Source organism: Trichechus manatus, unplaced genomic scaffold (genome assembly GCF_000243295.1).
Source record: "Trichechus manatus latirostris isolate Lorelei unplaced genomic scaffold, TriManLat1.0 scaffold00077, whole genome shotgun sequence".
In the NCBI taxonomy this organism is placed as follows: Eukaryota; Metazoa; Chordata; class Mammalia; order Sirenia; family Trichechidae; genus Trichechus; species Trichechus manatus.
This window is the reverse complement of record NW_004444013.1, coordinates 11,895,332-11,912,885: the sequence shown is the minus strand read 5'-3', so window position 1 is coordinate 11,912,885 and position 17,554 is coordinate 11,895,332. Positions and strand designations below refer to the sequence as shown.

At 43.6% G+C, this 17,554-nt stretch overlaps 1 protein-coding gene across 3 annotated transcripts in view; it reads left to right on the top strand.

Moving 5' to 3' along the window:
• Nucleotides 1-1,953: 1,953 nt before the first annotated feature.
• DAGLB (diacylglycerol lipase beta) overlaps nt 1,954-17,554 on the top strand; it is a 30,521-nt gene continuing 14,920 nt past the window's right edge. Inside the window, exons 1-6 of one of the 3 annotated variants that reach the window (XM_004380866.3) lie at nt 2,003-2,197; nt 4,839-4,990; nt 12,469-12,637; nt 13,774-14,032; nt 15,647-15,769; nt 16,564-16,691. In XM_004380866.3, the coding sequence (XP_004380923.1) occupies nt 2,103-2,197; nt 4,839-4,990; nt 12,469-12,637; nt 13,774-14,032; nt 15,647-15,769; nt 16,564-16,691 (926 nt within the window). In that variant the 5' untranslated portion in view covers nt 2,003-2,102. Of the gene's footprint in view, nt 2,198-4,480; nt 4,991-11,721; nt 11,869-12,468; nt 12,638-13,773; nt 14,033-15,646; nt 15,770-16,563; nt 16,692-17,554 lie in introns of those variants that run through there. The other 2 variants (XM_023735354.1, XM_023735353.1) reach the window with 2 other exon arrangements.

The window sequence follows — 17,554 nt, the reverse complement described above, 5'->3', positions numbered from 1 at the left end:
TGTCTCACTGCTCACTTCTGTCTTTTATATCTCAAGAGATTGCCTCAGGACACAATCCAGTCTTGTAGATCAGGTCCTGCCTTACACAACTGCCACCCATCCTCCCTCATTAACATCATAGAGGCAGGATTTACAACATACAGGCAAATCACACAGTACCAGGAATCATGGCCTAGCCAAACTGATATTTTTTTGGGGGGACATAATTCAAACCATGACAGCTCCTAACTGAAAGGTTGACAGTTCAAACACACCCAGAGGTGTTTTGTAAGACAGACCTGGTGATCTGCTTCTGAAAAGTCACAGCCTTGAAAACTGTGGAGCAGTTCCTGGCACACATGGGGTCACCATGAGTCAGAATCGAGTAGACAGCAACTGGTACTAGTATGCACATAATAGAACATATTGAATATTTATTTATTGAATATTCAACAATATTTATTGAATAAACTCATTAAACAAGTGTCAAGATTATCCAAGCCTGAAGTTCCTTCAGGGGTCTTCAAGAGGGGAAGATTTCAGGGTATAAAAATCAGATTATTTTAGGGAAGGTGCAGTGGTGTCACCCCCCACCCCCAAGGACCTCCTCCCGTACCACACCACACACAATCCTTAGTAGTGTTTTTTGTACTGTTACTCGTAAATCGTAATTCCCATATATCACTCCTTTTCCTTTAATTACTACTTTCTTCTCAGAAAAGTTACTGATACAGGTTCACAAATACTAATTACCACAATATTGTCGCTAAAACACTAGAAAATTTGACAAAATCAGCGATTATAAAAACAACCGCAAGAAAACAACAGCGTGTGCGTGTAGCACGTGCAGAGGAAACCACGTGAATTGGGTAATAATGACAGCTCTGACTGGAGCGCATTAGAAAGTTCAGAAAGTAAATTAGCAGAGAGTTTTAGCCTTGTAAGTATATTGATACATGTAAGCTAGGTTTAGGAAAAATGTTTTTGTTGTTATAACTACAGGACATTTTTATAAAAAATAATAAATTTTTGCTGAAGTACTGCACAAAAATTTTATAGACAGTCATTTTGGTGTCACCCCCACACCTCCCTAGGGACGTCACTGGTAAGATGGTCAGGGAAGGTCTCTGAAGCAGTGGCGCTTGTGCTGAGGCCGGCATGAAGTGAGCATGACAAGGAAACACCTGCTGGAGGAGGATTCCAGGCAGAGATAACAAGGAATGTAAAAGCCATGCGAGGAGAATGAGCTCGATCGTTTCAGGCGGAAAAAGAGGGATCTGGCAGTGGGGTGATGGAGAGAGCAGTAGCTCAGGCAGCCGGGGAGGGACAGGTAAGCATGCATTCAGAAACCTTTGGTGTATGGTTTCCAGGGAAACCCCCGGGAGGGGTCGGATTCTATTTTATGTACAAACGGCAGCCTTCACCATCCTAAACAGAGAATGGGCTGGTCGACGGTTCAACCAGGTCACGCCGGCTGCTGTGTGGGACATGTATGGGGTTGGGGGGCAGAAGGAGGGAGACGCTCCAGGCACGACAGGAAGGGGCTCAGACCTGAGCAGTATTTAAGAGGCAGCCTCCCCGGCACTGACGACGACCTGCGCGTCAGGACGCAGGATCGATCGAGACATTCCCCAGTCCTTTCCCGCTCCCAAGTTGCCGGCTGGAATTCCAAATTATGAGCTAGAGCAAGGGTGCTCAGGAGGTGTTCCTGGTACAGACAGAGAGGGCTGCAACTTCGTCACAGGCTCCGGATTCTCACAGACCTCGGCATGAATACCATATCTGGGCCTGGAGCGTGCTTATCTATAAAATGAAAATATTAACAGAACTGGCTTCCCGTGTATGCAGAGGTGCGATAACGCCGGCAAGTCACCGTGGGTAAACGAATCTGCGCAGGTTCAGACTGCTCCATTACAAGTGGGCGCAGTGCGCGTGCGCCCGCCTCTGCCTCGGCGTGAGCATGCCCCGGTCCCTGCCCTCAAAGTGAGCATGCGCCGGATCCCGCCTTCGGGCGCGCAGGCGGGGAGTCGCGGTCAGTTTGGCCGCGGAGCCGGAAGGGTACGGGTGTCCGAGGGTGAGGGGCGCGGCGGACCCGCCCGAGGCCGGGCGGCGGGGCCTTCGCCATGCCCGGGTTGGTGCTCTTTGGTCGGCGCTGGGCCATTGCCAGTGACGACCTGGTTTTCCCAGGGTTCTTCGAGCTGTTCCTGCGAGTGCTGTGGTAAGGGCAGGCGGCTAGCCCGGGCCGAGGAGGGCGCGGGGTGTGAGTGGCCACTAATCAAAGTTACCATGAGCGCCAGCCTGCCGAGCGCTGACCGTGTGGCCAGCACGGTTCCCAGCGCTGGTCGTGCATGCTTTTATCTGGTCCTCACGATCATGCGAAATAGGTACTGTTAGTATCCCCATTTCACGGATGGGAAACTGATGCCCCGAGAAGGTAGGCCTGGTCTGGACTTCCGTGCTGCAGGGCACGGTCACCCCTCTTGTGTGCGGCGCCGAGACCTGGCCCTGGGAGCCGCGAGGACATCATTGCCAACCTGAGTGATGGCCTCAGTAGCTCTTTTCGAGTCCAAGCCGAGAGTTTGTGTTTGCCACTCATGCAATCACTCTGCATGGGAAAGCACAGCGTCTTGAATCTGTAAAACGAAAGCTGGGAAATACTACCCATTGAAAACCAAAAGAAAAACAAACAAACCTTTGCTGTCGAGTCGAGTCCGACTTGTTAGCGACCCTATAGGACAGAGTCGAACAGCCCCATAGGGTTTCCAAGGAGTGGCTGGTGGATTCAAACTGCGACCTTTGGTTAGCAGCTGAGCTCTTAATCACCGCGCTACTAGGGCTCCACTACTCGATGAGTGGGGCTGAATTCCAGGAAAAGCAGACAGGTTTGGAATATACTTCTCTTTTGAAAGTATGGATTCCCCTTCACAGTAGCTCCCTTTGGAATCAGTGGGAAGTGGCATTTGGAGTGTAAAGTCTGTTCCCCCAGCGTCTGGGTAAAGAATAATATAATTGTTATTTTTTTAAAAAAGTAGATTTTTCTGGATGGTGCCCGGCTACCATTACTGAACATTTTTTTATTTTATTTATTTTGTGATTGTTATTGAGAATGTACCATTACTGAACATTTTGATCAAAGATTTCATAGCAGAATCCTGATCAAAAGGGGGAAAATGCAGAACAGAATTTCAAAGTCTCATGTACTCCAGACTTTCTGGAGCCATGGAGGCTGGATGAACCCTGAAACTGTAAACCTTAAACCAAAAATATCCTCTGATGTCTTCTTTATACCAAACAATAATTTAGCTTAATTAGTAAAGAATGTCTGCCTTGAGCATTGTTCTCATTTAAAGAACTACCTATATGGGATCAAACTAACAACAGCAACTGGAAAGGTCAGATAGGAAGCTTAGGGGACAGTGAGTTTATATTAATAGGGGAGGAACAACTTGGAAGAGGAGGGCAAGAATGGTTGCACAACTTGAAGAATGTAATCAGTGTCGCTGAATTACATATGCAGAAATTGTTGAATTGGTGTATGTTCTGCTGTGTATAGTCTCAACAATAAAAATTAGATTCTTGAGGGGACAGGAATATAAAAACATGAAGTGTTATGAGCTGCTTCTCGGTGGCTTTACGGTTCTCAGGGTGAGGCCCTCCTGAGATTATTTCCCCGTTATTTAGACACAGAGTCATAATATTATCACAAAACTGACAAAAACAGGAAAAGTTACTTAGTCCAGTTCCACCTCTGGGCTTGAATTCTTTATTGAATTCTTGTCAAGTGGAGCTCTGTCCTCTGCTTAAACACCTCTAATGGTAGATGGGTCAGTCATTACTTCCTTGTTTGGTGATGTCTCTAATGGTTCTGTACTGAATTACAAAGCATATTTGAGTCCACAGTATTTGTCCTTTCAAATTGGTCAATGTTCACCATGCAACGTCTTTACATAACTTCCTTCCTGTCCTCTCAGGTTTCTGTGACACTCACCAGATTATGAGTGTTTGCCAGTTTGTTGTTGATCCACAGAAGTAAAAATTCTCTCACTAATAATTCAGCAAGCATATTGTTTGGTGGTTTACTAGTTGTGTATTTCTGAGTCATGATGGGGCTGTTTTCCAGCGGCTCATGTCATATTTGCTTGCTTTGGGTTTTAAATGCCTCTCGTGTATTACAGCAGGCATGAGAGCATTATTATATAAGCATGGAATTGTAAGACTCTTAAAAAAAAAAAAAGGTGTACTCTTTAGTTGGCTTAATAAATCTTTTTTTTTTTTTTTAAATACTGTGTATTTGGTGAAAGTTTACACAGCAAATTAGGTTTCCATTTGACAGTTTCTACACAGATTGTTTAGTAACATTAATTACATTTTTCTCAATGTGTCAGCATTCTATTTAATTCTGTTCTGGTTGTTCCGTTTCCATTCCTGCTCCCTTATCTTCTCATCTTTACTTTAAAGTAATTGTTGACCTTTTGGTCTCATATAGATGGTTTTTTAATGCATCCCCGTACTCATGGGTAATATCCTTTATTTTGTGTGCCAGTCTTTTATTTTGCTAAACAGTAACCTCAGGACAGTTTTGGTTCAAGGTTTAAAGAGTATCTCAGGGCATAGTCTCAGGGTATCCTCTAGTCTCAACTGGTCCAGTAAGTTTAGACTTTTTAAGAATATGTGTTCTGTTCCACATTTTTCTCCCATTCTCTCAGGGCAGTTGATCTGTTCTTGATGAAAATTATCTTCCAAAGTGAACCTTGCCTTGTTTTGGAAAATATTGACTCTCTTTATTTCTTTGTATCATGTCTTCCAAAGCAGACATGAATCTGTGGATTCCATTTTTGATGCGCTCTTTTTCTCAACAGGTGGGTTGGCATTCTGGCTTTGTATCTCAGGCACAGAGAGAAGCTTGACTGTGCTGGTGGAGCCCTGCTCAGCAGTTACTTGATCGTTCTCATTGTTCTCCTGGCGGTTGTTATATGTGCTGTGTCTGCCATTGTGTATGTCAGCATGAAAGGTAAAAAAGAGCTTTTTCTATTTTACACCTATTCTTCACTTTAACAGCTTTATTTAGAGGTAATATGCATGCTATACAGTTGACCCATTTAAAATGTATAATTCAGTGGTTTTTAGTATAGTCACAGAGTTGTGCAACCATCACCACAGTCAATTTCAGAACATTTTCATCACCCCAAAGAGAAATCCTGTACCCATTAGCAATCACTCTCCATTTCCCCCTAATTCTCCTAGCCCTAGGCAACCACTAATCTAATTTCTCTCTGCCTATTTTGGACATCATATAAATGGAATCATATGGTATGTAGCCTTTTGGTCTGGATTCTTAAACTTGGCATACTGTTTTCAAGGTTCATCCAGGTTGTAGCATGTATTTAGCACTTCATTCCTTTTTTTGGCAGAATAATAATTCCGTTGTATAGACAGACCACAATTTGTTTATCCATTCATCAGTTGATGGACATTTGGGTTGTTTCCACTTTTTATTATTATGAATACTACTGCTGTGAACATTTGCGTACAAGTTTTTATGTGGACATATGTTTTCATTTCTCTTGGTTATATACCTAGGAGTGGAATTTCTGGGTCATATGGTAATTCTGTGTTTAATATTTTGAGAAACTGTCAGATTGCTTCCAGAGCAGTGATACCATTTTACATTCCCACCAGCAGTGTATAAGGGTTCTAGTTTCTCTGTGTCCTCCCAAACACTTGTTATCTGACTTTTTGATTATAACCATTCTCTTGGGTGTGTCTCTTCCTTGGCCGTGATTGAACCAGGAAGAACCGATTCAAAGCCCTGGTTGTAACCCTTACAACTTAATAACAGAAGCGCAAATAACCCAATTTAAAATTGGGCTAAGTATCTGACTAGACATTCCTTCAAAGATACGCAAATGGCCAATAAACACATGAAAAGTTACTCCCTATGATTAACTGTCAGGGAAGTGCAAACCAAAACCACAATGAAGTAACCAACTCACACCAAAGAGAATGGTTATAATGAAAAAGTCAGATAGCAAGTGTTTGTGAGGACACAGAGAAACTAGAACCCTTATACACCATCCAAGTATACATTTTAATTTTAGTGTTTTATGACTGCCTGAATGGGAATGTAGGAGGCATGCCTGTCAGATTATAGATGATGATGATAATAAAGCTGGGAGGAGGTGGCAGATGGACAGGGTGACGGAATCAAGATCTTAACCCTTTGGAATGATGGGCTGAAAATTATAAGATGATAGTTCATGGGGAGAAATGTTGAGGGGAGAGATGCCCATGTCAAAGTGTTTTCATGTGAAAAAGAGCTTAGGGTTTTGGGGATGACCAAGAAGTGTGAATGTGCCCACTTACTCTAGTAATATATAGGAAATAGAGCTCTCCTGTAGTTTAGTATCGATTCTAGTCATAAGTGCCATATTTTTACGCAAATACCGTACACCTTCTACGTTTGTTTGCCAGTCGCTTCCTCCTCCTCCAAGGTATTTTCATAAGCATACTGTGCTTTTTTTTTTTTTTAACAGCAACACGTAAAAAAAATTGGCATAGCAGCATTTATGAATATACCTCACTGGGACAGAAAGTGATTGGCAAACAAATGTAGAAGGCGCACGTTGTTTGCATAAAAATATGGTACATGGGGTCTGGATCAAAGAAGGCCCAGATCTGTGGTCCGTGTCAGTCTTCCGAGTCTGGATTGTCATTGGTGCTGGATGCTAAAGAGGCAGAAACTTAATGTGCGCGTGGAGCTTTGGCAGTCTGGAGTTTTTCAATGAAAGCAGGATTTCTAAAAGGTAAAGAATTTACTGTGGTGTCATTTCAGATCAAACATTAGCTAGTTTATTTGTCCTTTTTGTTCACCTCCCTTCTGGTTAGACCACTGTAGTGATAGATTCAGACTGGAAGAATTAAGTGTAAACTTCTTTTTTCCTTAAATGTTTGTTTTTCTTCAGATATTTTTGGTGGTATCGGGTACAGTCACAGCCCTGTGATGGGTACCCATGTTCACTTAGCTTCTCCTTCTAGACATTTGCATAACTCCTGCCCCGCCATACACTCATTGCGCAGAGCTCAGAAACATTTGCATATCACAGGGGTGTTTTGAGTTGCCTCTCCAACCACCACCTCCAAATAGAACTTGGTTTTGTTCGGGACTGCCCTCCACCTGTCACATACCAAGTATGTGTCAGAGAAGTCAGTCCAGTGCCAACTCCCGGAGTGATCCCAGTGTTCAGGAGTGGACATGGCACCAAATTGGGGCCAGTGAAATTCAGGGAGACTTTGCTGGGATGTTCTGGGAAAGTCTTTCCTTGCTCCTGTAGGAAAGATCCAGAAGCAGCTATTGTTTTCCCTCTGGATGGTGCTGTGCACGGATGAGCTGCAGGATTGCAGCTGTATCTCCAGTCAGAGCCCAATCTGAGTATAGGGAGGGCCAAGCCATAAGAATCCCAGGGAGGTGGAGCCGGGGCCACTGGGCAGGGCAGCCTGACACCCGGCCTGCCTCTGGACTTCCTGTACTTACTGTTTCGAAACCAGTTTGAGTTGGATTTTCTGTTAGTTGTGGCTAGAGATATCCCAACTAAACTGAAAGCAATGTTTTATAAAACATGTCGGCTTAATTCCCAATTTGTTACAAATAATAGCATATGCCTTTTTTAAAAACAATGTGTGAATACCATAAAGAAAGTTTAAAAAAATAAAAAGGCAAATGGGAAAAATGTTTATAACACATGAGACAAAGATCCAATCGCCTTAATGTATAAGGGCTTCTACAAATAAACAGGAGTCCCTGGGTGTTGCAAACGGTTAAGCATCGGAGAAAGGCCTGGCGATCTGCTTCCATAAAGCATACAGCCAAGAAAACCCTGTGGGGAAGTTCTGGTCTGTCACACGGGATGGCTGTGAATCGAAAATCAACTCAACAGCACCTAACAGCAACTAGCCAAAAGGTTGGCTGTTTGAACCCACCCACAGGCGCCTTGGAAGACAGCCCTAGTGATCTGCTTCCGAAAGGTCACAGCCTTGACAATCCTATGGAGCAGTTGTCTGCACACATGGGGTCGCCATGAATCAGAATCAACTCAATGGCAACAAACAAAAACAAGAAAAAGATGAATAGTCTATAGAAAAATGGGCAAAGAACATGAACAGACAATTCACAGTAAAGAAACTACAAATGACTTTTAGGTGTATAAAAGGTGTTCAATCTCAGTCACAGTAAGGAAAATTCACTTAGCTGGTACACTGAGTTGGTGAGGGTATGCAGAAACGGCACCTCATTTTGTTGGTAGAAGTGTAAATTGATTTAATCTCTTTGGAGGCCAATTTTTGTGTGTCTGCACAGGCATGCACGTGTGCATATCAGTTTTTTGTATATATTTACAAAAGATTGGAGAAGCTTAAGTACCCGTTGGAGCCCTGGTGGCACAGTGGTTAAGCTTCTGACGGCAGTTGGAATCCACCAGCTGCTCCTTGGAAAACCTGTGGGGCAGTTTGACTCTGTCCTGTAGGGTCGCTAAGAATCACATCAACTCAGTGGCAATGGGTTTGGTTTTAAGTGTCTGTCAGTAGGATGCAGGTTAGGTGTGATGGCCTACTATGGGTCTGTTACAAAGGAGAAAATACTTAGTGAACAGATAAGGAATGATTTCCAGTGTGGTGAGGTGGGGGCATTGTTGTATATAGTTTGTTACATTTTTCTTAAGGAGATAGACATTTCGTTATGCAGAGACTATCCCTGGGAGGAGATACAAGTAACTAGTTTACTTCTAGGGAAAGGAAAGGAAGAACTGGGACCCAGGGGTTGTGGGAAGGCTTAATATTTTCTTTGTACTTACTTGAACTGTTTGAACATTACATCATTTATACGTGTTACCTTCCCAAAATCAGTGAGTTTGTTTCTTTGTTTACAAATTGCTAAGTTTACGTATATTTTTAAGTAACTATTAGCACAATTGTCAAATCTTATTCTTGATTCATGGGTAATTTACCTTGCCCCTTTTGTTTCATAAGTCATCTTGATAATCTGTCATTTGAGCAAAAAGGCAATATTTATTTAGCTTTTGTCTAGCATACCTCTCCAAAACAAACACCACAGTTGTAAGACTCTTTGGAACAAGTACAATTCAGTCACCCTTTATCCCAAAATCTGATGTTTGTGTATTTACTGCTCCTCTTTTGCTTGGTCAGAAGTACAACTCCGTGGGGAAAAAAATCTGCTGATATTGCTGTGGTAGCCTCTGTTTTTTTATTCGAGAACTTCCCAGACAGCATTGTATTGTTCCTACCATGTGGGAGGTTTAATTGGGAAAGGTCCACCCTGGTGATGACAGCCTTTGATTTATATAAGAACACCCTCGGCATGCCACGTTTGGGTATGATTGTAGGCCATCTCCTGGCATCTCATCTGCATTTGTATCTCAAGAGCTCATTGCTCTTCTTGTGCTAGTGAAGGTTCCTGCAACGACTTGAGGTGTTTAACAGAAAGATTCTTTTTGTTGCTCTGCCTTAACTGGCTGGGCCTTATGAAAGACAGTCAGGGTACTTAAGGAAGGCTGTGTTGAGGACATTCCACTCAGGAATGTAGCTGTGCTCCTTAATTACAGGGCCATCGGCATGACAGTACCTACTGTCACAGCCAGTCCATGCTTGCGACTCTATCTGGGGTTTAGGATTTGGTGAGAGGAACCCATGCTGTTTCTGGGCAGGCATAACTATATGTATGTAAATGTATATGTATGAACATGTGTATGTGTTTGTACACCCGCGTGTGCACATACACACACACACATATATACGAACACACTGATTTTCTTTATTATCTAGTTTCTTTTCTGGAACCATAATTAGAATGTCTTAGTCATCTAGTGCTGCTATAATGGAAACACCACAAGTGGATGGCTTTAACAAAGAGAAATTTATTCTCTCACAGTTTAGTAGGCTACAAGTCCAAATTCAGGGCGTCAGCTCCAGGGGAAGGCTTTCTTTCTCTCTGTCGGCTCTGGAGGAAAGTCCTTGTCATCAGTCTTCCCTCGGTCTAGGAGCATCTCAGCACAGGAACTTCAGGTCCAAAGGACACGCTTCGCTCCCGGCGCTGCTGTCTTGGTGGTATGAGGTCCCCAACTCTCTGCTTGCTTCCCTTTTAACTCTTGTAAGATAAAAGGTGGTGCAGGAAACTCCCCTTACATTGGATCAGGGATGTGACCTTAGTAAGGGTGTTGCAATCCCATCCTAATCCTCTTTAAAATAAAATTACAATCACAAAATGGGGGACAACCACACAATACTGGGAATCATGGCCCAGTCAAACTGAGACACACATTTTTAGGGGTACATAATTCAATCCATGACACAGAATAACTCCCTTGCTTGCTTCCCTCTTCATGTATTTACTTCACTAGTGCATTAACAAGGAGCCCTGGTGGTGCAGTAGTTAAGCAATCAACTGCTAACAGGTCGGTGGTTCGAACCCACCAGCCACTCCATGGAAGAGAGATGTGACAGTCTGCTTCCATAAAGATTACGCCTTGGAAACCCTCTGAGGCAGTTCCACTCTATCCTATAGGGTAGCTGTGAATCAGAATCAACTCTATGGCAACAGAGTGCGTTATTGATAGTTATCATGACTGTTGGAATTTCAAGTCCAGGTACTACTGACAGTATTGCAGTATTTCCTTATTAAGAATCCCAGCCCTTTAGGAAGTAGTATGTATGCCCATATTGCTTTCTGTTTCTCCCAGGCTGATTGGCTATTGTTATACACTCCAAAAAACCAAACCAAACCGTTACCGTACCTCCATATCCGCAGGTTTCATATCCATGGGTTCAACAAACCACAGATCAAAAATATTTGAAAAAAATATATATATATTCGGGAAAAAAAATGGTCTTTTTTTCCTTGTCATTATTCCCTAAATATTACAGTACTGCATAACAGCTATTTACATAGCATTTACATTGTATTAGATATTATAAGTAATCTAGAGATGATTTAAAGTATATGGGAAGATATGTGTAGATTACATGCCATTTTATATACGGGACCTGAGCATTTGCAGATTTTTGTATCCATGGGGGGTCCTGGAACCTATCCCCCACGGATACCAAGGGATGACTGTATTAGTTTTCTCAGGCTGCCATAACAAAGTACCACAAACTGTGTGACTTAAAGCAACAGAAATTGATTGTCTTACAGTTCTGGAGGCTGGGAGTCTGCATTCAGTGTGTTGGCAGAGCCACGCTCTCTCTGAAGGCTCTAGGGGAAGATCCTTTCTTGTCTCTCCTGGCTGCCGGTAGCCCAGGCGTTCCTTGACTTGTGGCTGCATCACTCCAGTCTCTGGCCATGGTCTCCACATGACCATCTTCCCTCTGTATCTGTCTCTTCTCTTTTTTATAAGGACACCAGTCATATTGGATTAGGGCCCACCCTACTCCGGTATGACCTCCTGTTAACTAATTACATCTGTAGAGACCCTGTTATTTCCAAATAAGGTCACATTCACAGGTACCAAGGGTTAGGACTTCAGAGTATCTTTTGGGGTGACACAGTTCAAGCCATAGCAGTGCCTAACAGACTCTAAGTAATTCTAAAAAAAAATCATTTTTGGAATTTAAAAGGCCTTTTCTTACCAAATCATTCTTTAGATCTTAGATTTTTTCCAGTCACTGTTTTTGTTTTAACCATGTGGTGTTTTTATGTTACTTAGATTAGTGTTTATCAAACTTTTTCCCAAGGGAAGAGAATCGGTGTTTTCTATCAAGAACTAAAGCACACAGTCCTCTGCTGATACTTGGATTTGTTTTACAAATACAGTAAACTGTCATCTAAGTGCTAGGCGTCTTCACATGGCCCTGCACATCAGAATTGTTTGCTTCTCTAAGGTGAGACCCACGCGACATGGATAAGGCCAAGGGCCAGGCCGTGCGGACCCAGTTTATGTCTTAGCAAGTAGCTGTTAAGCTCTCTGAGCCTCAGTTTCGTCATTTGTAAAATGGGAGTAACGACCATATTGCAGTCTTTGTAAAGATTAAGGAATAATGGTTAGAAGGTGTTTGGGATGTGCTGGGAACAACAGAGGCCTTAACTAGATGGTAGAGCTTGTTTTCCTGGCTGTTAGAACTTGGGAGACCATATGTCCTGTTTTCCCTGGGACCGTTCTGTTTTGTGCTTGTTGTCCCAGCATAGTTATTAATAGTGCCCCCTTAGACTGTCAGAAGTATCCTAATTTAGACAGATTATGTGGTCACCCTAGTTAGAACCCAGGAGTGTGTTTAATCCCTGGGAAGTCTAAAAAATGAACCTGAGACATTTTGCTATGCTTTCTGTGCCTCACTTTCTATTTGCCAGTTACAAATAGAAAAAGTCAGGGGTGAGTGTGCTTATCGTACAAACATGTGCTCTGATATCTGAACTTTTGTAGAAAGGAAACTTTTCACCTCTGAGGAGGCAAGTGCCCAGTCTGAATGTTCTCTGTATTTCAGGAACCATCTGTAACCCTGGACCACGGAAATCTATGTCTAAGCTGCTGTACATCCGTCTAGCGCTCTTTCTGCCAGAGGTAGTCTGGGCATCTCTGGGGGCTGCCTGGATACAAGGAGTTGAGTGTGACAGGACTGTTGTGAATGGCATCATTGCAACTGTCGTTGTCAGGTGAGGCCTTCTGTTTTGTCACAAATGCATTTGAGATGTTGGTAAACCTTCCTGAGTAACTCGACACAACACTGTGCAGCTCTCCTCAAACGGTTGGAAATTGGACGTTTTGAGTAAATCAGGAGAGTTTAGAGAGATGCTTCTTTAGACATAAGAAAGAATCCGTCTTCCCTTATGCACTTGTTGATGTGATTTCCCCCGTTATGGGTTCACACTGTTCTGCACTCCCTTCTCTTACAATAAGCAAGAAAACTGAAGACCAAAGCAAGGGCCAAAACTGAAGGTAGAATGAGAACAAATGCAGTGTCAGTAATTTTGACAGGGAACTGTACTCCAGAATGATTTAAAAAAAACCAGAAAACCAAATCTGTTGCCGTCGAGTCGATTCCAACTCATAGCGACTTTATAGGACAGAGTAGAACTGTTCCATAGGGTTTCCAAGGAGTGGGTGGTGGATTCAAACAGCCGATCGTTTGGTTAGCAGCTGCGCTCTTAACCACTCTGCCACCAGGGCTTCCCAGAATGATAAGGTTTTAACATTTTCCAGGCTGAAACTCTTAGAGATGATCTAGTTACATCCCCTGTGTTGTAACAAGGAGACTTGCTGCTGTCCCTGCCTTCCCATGATCACACGGCCAGTCAACTGTAGTCAACTTCCTGGAGGTTCATCTCCTCAGTAGCACATGCATTCATGAGTCCTCAGTGCCTCCAAATCGTGGGCAGTCAGTGAGTAGTTAAACACATGGACGAAAGACCTATCAGAATATCCTGTGACGTGGCAAGATTCTCTTGGTTTTACCAAGAAGTAAGGGCCTGGTTCATGCAGTGTGTCAGGGGGCCGTGGAGAACAAATTGCAGCTGCTCCTGTGCCCAGACAGCTCCTTTTTTTCTTTTTTAGTTCTTTACTTTTAGGGCTTTGCTCTTGTGGGGCCTGGGTTAGTCATGGGCTTATGAGGAACTTTCTAGAAGAAACGAGTTGCTTGCTGCAGCCAGGTTCTAGGACGTCCGTGCCCTCCTCAGTAACTGGAGCCTTAGTTGTGTACGTGCAAAAACAACCCAAAGGAGGGTGGCTGTGGCTCCAGTACCTGCACGTCAGGCCCACTGTCACCAAGCCTTTCCCTCTCTCTGTTTTGCAGTTGGATTATCATCGCCTCCACTGTGATTACCATTATCATTGTCTTTGACCCACTGGGGGGGAAAATGGCTCCATATTCCTCTGCTGGTCCCAGTCACCTGGATAGTCATGACTCAAGCCAGTTATTTAATGGCCTGAAGACAGCAGCTACAAGCGTGTGGGAAACCAGAGTCAAGCTCTTGTGCTGTTGCATTGGGGAAGACGACCATACTCGAGTTGCTTTTTCGAGTACGGCAGAGCTTTTCTCAACCTACTTTTCAGTAAGCCGAAGGGGTCTGGTTTGGTCTTTTTTCTGTTTAAGTAAATGCCTCTTGTGTTAAGATGAGTACACTGCCCTTTGAGCCACTCCCCCTTGTTCACATAAAGCAGCTGGTGAGAACTTGGTGTCGTGGAGTGTAGGGGGCGGCGGGAGGTGTTCTGCCGGGAGTGGGTACTCTGGGAGCAACTAAGTGTTTTTCAGACCCCACCTTTCTGGTCGGGTGCATCTTGTATTGACACCTGTTCATTACACTGTCAAGATTTTGAATTTGCTTTTAAGGAATGAAATAATGGAACCTGCACATTTTGGAAGCCAATGGCCTTTTCCTGTGTCCTCTGTCCAGCTGGTTGGTGCTCAGCAGATACCGGAGTAGGCAGTGTCAGTATGTGCCCAAGGTCGTTCAGACATTGGCCTCTTAAACGGCTTTATGTCATGTTTGAAATGGCAGAATATTCTGTTTTTGAAGGAAAGTTTGGATAGATTATCGCAGTGCAGAAGAGTGCTATCATTCTAGAGCGATTGCTCCAGTGGTTTGGGAATACTTTTTTTTCTTTCACCCCCAATGTGTTATTTTGCCTTTTCCCGTCATGTCCTCTGATCAACTGTTATTGGGTTCAGTGTGAAGACTAAGTAAGGCCGGTGGAGGAGCTGTCGCGCCATGCTGCACACCTGCCCGTGTCTTTGTCTCCATCTCTGGTACAATCTGGCTTCACACAGTTCTGGGCTGGCCCTGTAGCCCGGCACTGGGCCATTGCCACAGCCCCATGTGGGGATCAGAGAGGTGTGACCTGTAAATAACTTTAAAGAAGTGCTTCGACTTCCTCTTAAGCTATTCGGAAGGAGGCCGGTGCATAGCCCTTTCTAATGAGTTAGAGGTGCATGGGGGAGGCTGAGGGTTCCTGACTCCTCCATATCTGTCCTGAAGTAAAAGGGCAAGGGCAGGCTCAAGAGGACTAACTCTGTTGCTTTACTAGTTCTGGGTTCTTTCGGAGGCTTGCTGTACCCTGCGAGTGGAAGTTCAGTCTCATAAATTTCTGCCATGGAGTCTGTTTCAACAAAATCTTTCCAGAATCTTGAGAAATGAGAGTATAAATTTGGGCTAAGATTGGCCCTTACTACAAAGATGTGGAATTTATCCATTCATTTATTCCCCAACTTTACAAAAGATTTGAAGTAGGTTAAAAATAGCTAAAGTCACTTGGAGTGAAATTTTAAGGCAAACAAAAAAACCCAAACTTGTTGCTGTCGAGTCGATTCGGACTTATAGTGACCCTATAGGACAGAGTAGAACTGCCCCATAGAGTTTCCAAGGAGCAGCTGGTGGATTCCAACTGCCAACCTTTTTGTTAGCAGTGGAGCTCTTAACCACTGTGCCACCAAGGATCCATTTTAGATCAGCAACGATTTTATGTTCTTCAGTGGATTTGTGTGAGGGAGGGATAGTAAAAAAAAAAAATGCTCAATCATGTATAGAAGAAGTCCTGCAAGGAACGGTGTCGTTTAGAATACCTTTGTTCATGTGTGTGTGTATGTCAGAATGCTGTAAAACTGAACTCTCAGGAACTCATTGGCAGTTCCCGGGTTGCTTAATGAGCCCTCGTGGTTGCCCATCCAGGACACTGATCTGGTGCCCAGCGACATCGCGGCGGGCCTCACCCTGCTCCATCAGCAACAGGACAACATCAGGGATAAGCAGGAGCCTGCTGAGGTGATCAGCCATTCCTCAGGGACGTCCCAGGTGAGCCCGTGTTTCTCTTGGATTGTAGAGTTGTGGACATCTACACCTGTGTGTGGTTTTACAGAATATACAACTGACAGGTAGCAATTTCAGTAGCACTTGGTTGGAATCTGATTTGCGGCTTCTGTTGGTTGTAGTTGGTCACCTGTTAGGTGAGGCGTCTCCCCCTCGCTTGGGGTTCAGATAGTAGAGCACGTTCCTGCCCTGTTCACCACCCATCGTGTTTTCACAGCATTCTGTTTTAGGAAATTGGCCGTTGGATGCTGCACATCAGAAAAATCCCTCCTGGAAGGGACTCAAGTCTCCCAGGGAGTGTTGGCTTTCTTCCCTGGGTGTGGGGAGCCGGAACAGTTCAGCTTTGTTGATGGTCATTTTCATGCCACAGACTTTTAATGCTTTTGAAAGAGAAAATTGCACATAGCCTGCATGTATTTTTCTGCCCCTTATTAAGAACCCCTCCCTCCCCCGCACCCCAGTTCTTGGCATGGAAATCTGCTAGTGTGTACATGCATCCAGGCAGGCAGTCACCAGCTTATTTCACCAGGAGTTAGAAAGTATCTTTAGTCTCTTCTGCTGTTAATCCCCACTGCGTTGCTCCATTCCCCTAAAATGAGGAGGCAGTTTCAGTCTGTATTTAAGGCCCAGTTTTCCCTGTGGAAGTCCTCTGAGAGGTCTGTTCCCTGAGGAAAAAGAGGGAAGTATCAGGGATTTGAGTTCAGGTTTAAGATTTTAGTGTGTCCATCCTCTCCATAATAGGGTCCCCTAAACACAAATCTCTTTTCCTTCTCTTCCAGGAAGCTGATTTGGATGCAGAATTAGAAAATTGCCATCATTACATGCAGTTTGCAGCAGCTGCCTATGGTTGGCCCCTCTATATCTACAGAAACCCATTCACAGGGTTTTGCAAGATCGGTGGGGACTGGTAGGTGGACACAGTCGGAGGTACTAGTCTGCCTTCTGGATGTGACTTGCTGGGGTGCCTGTGCTTTATCTTCTAAAAAACTTACATTTCCCTATTTAAAAAAAAAAAAAGAAGAAGAAAAACTTTCTATTTTGGAATATTTCAAAGACTTGCAAGAATAGTACAAGGGACTCCCACATATCCTTTCTCCAGAGTCACCAGTTGTGACTCATTTTTGTCACTTGTGCCATATCATTCTCTCGGTATATACATTTTTTCCCCCTGAACCATCTGAGATTTTGTTGCAGACTTTATGCCCCTTTATCTATAACTTCTTCAGCACATATTTTCTAAAGGCAAGGACATTCTCTTACATAACCAGAGTGCAGTTATAAGATTCAGGAAAGTCACCATTGATCATGAGCTAATTTACAGTTAATATTCAGATTTTTGCAATTGTCCCAGTAGTGTCCTTTATAGCAATTTTTCCTTTGATCCAGGATTACACATTGCCTTTAATTGTCATGTCTTCTTAGTCTCCTTCAGTTTGGAACAGTTCCTCAGCCTGTCTTTCTCTTTCATGATACTGACATTTTGAAGAGTACAGCCCAGATTATTTTGTGGAATGTCCCACCGTTTGCATTTGTCTGACGGTTTTCTCATGATTAGGTTCAAGTTAGGCATTTGTGGCAGAAATGCTATACAAGGATGTGTCCTCCTTAGTAGCTCATCAGGAGACACATAGTGGTAGTTTGTTCTGTTGTTAGTGATGTTAAAACTGATCACTTGGTTAAGATGTCTGCCGGGTTTCTCCATGTAAGAGTTCTCTCTCTTCCCTTTGTAAATAAGAAGTCATCTTTGGGGAGATACTTTGAGAACATTTA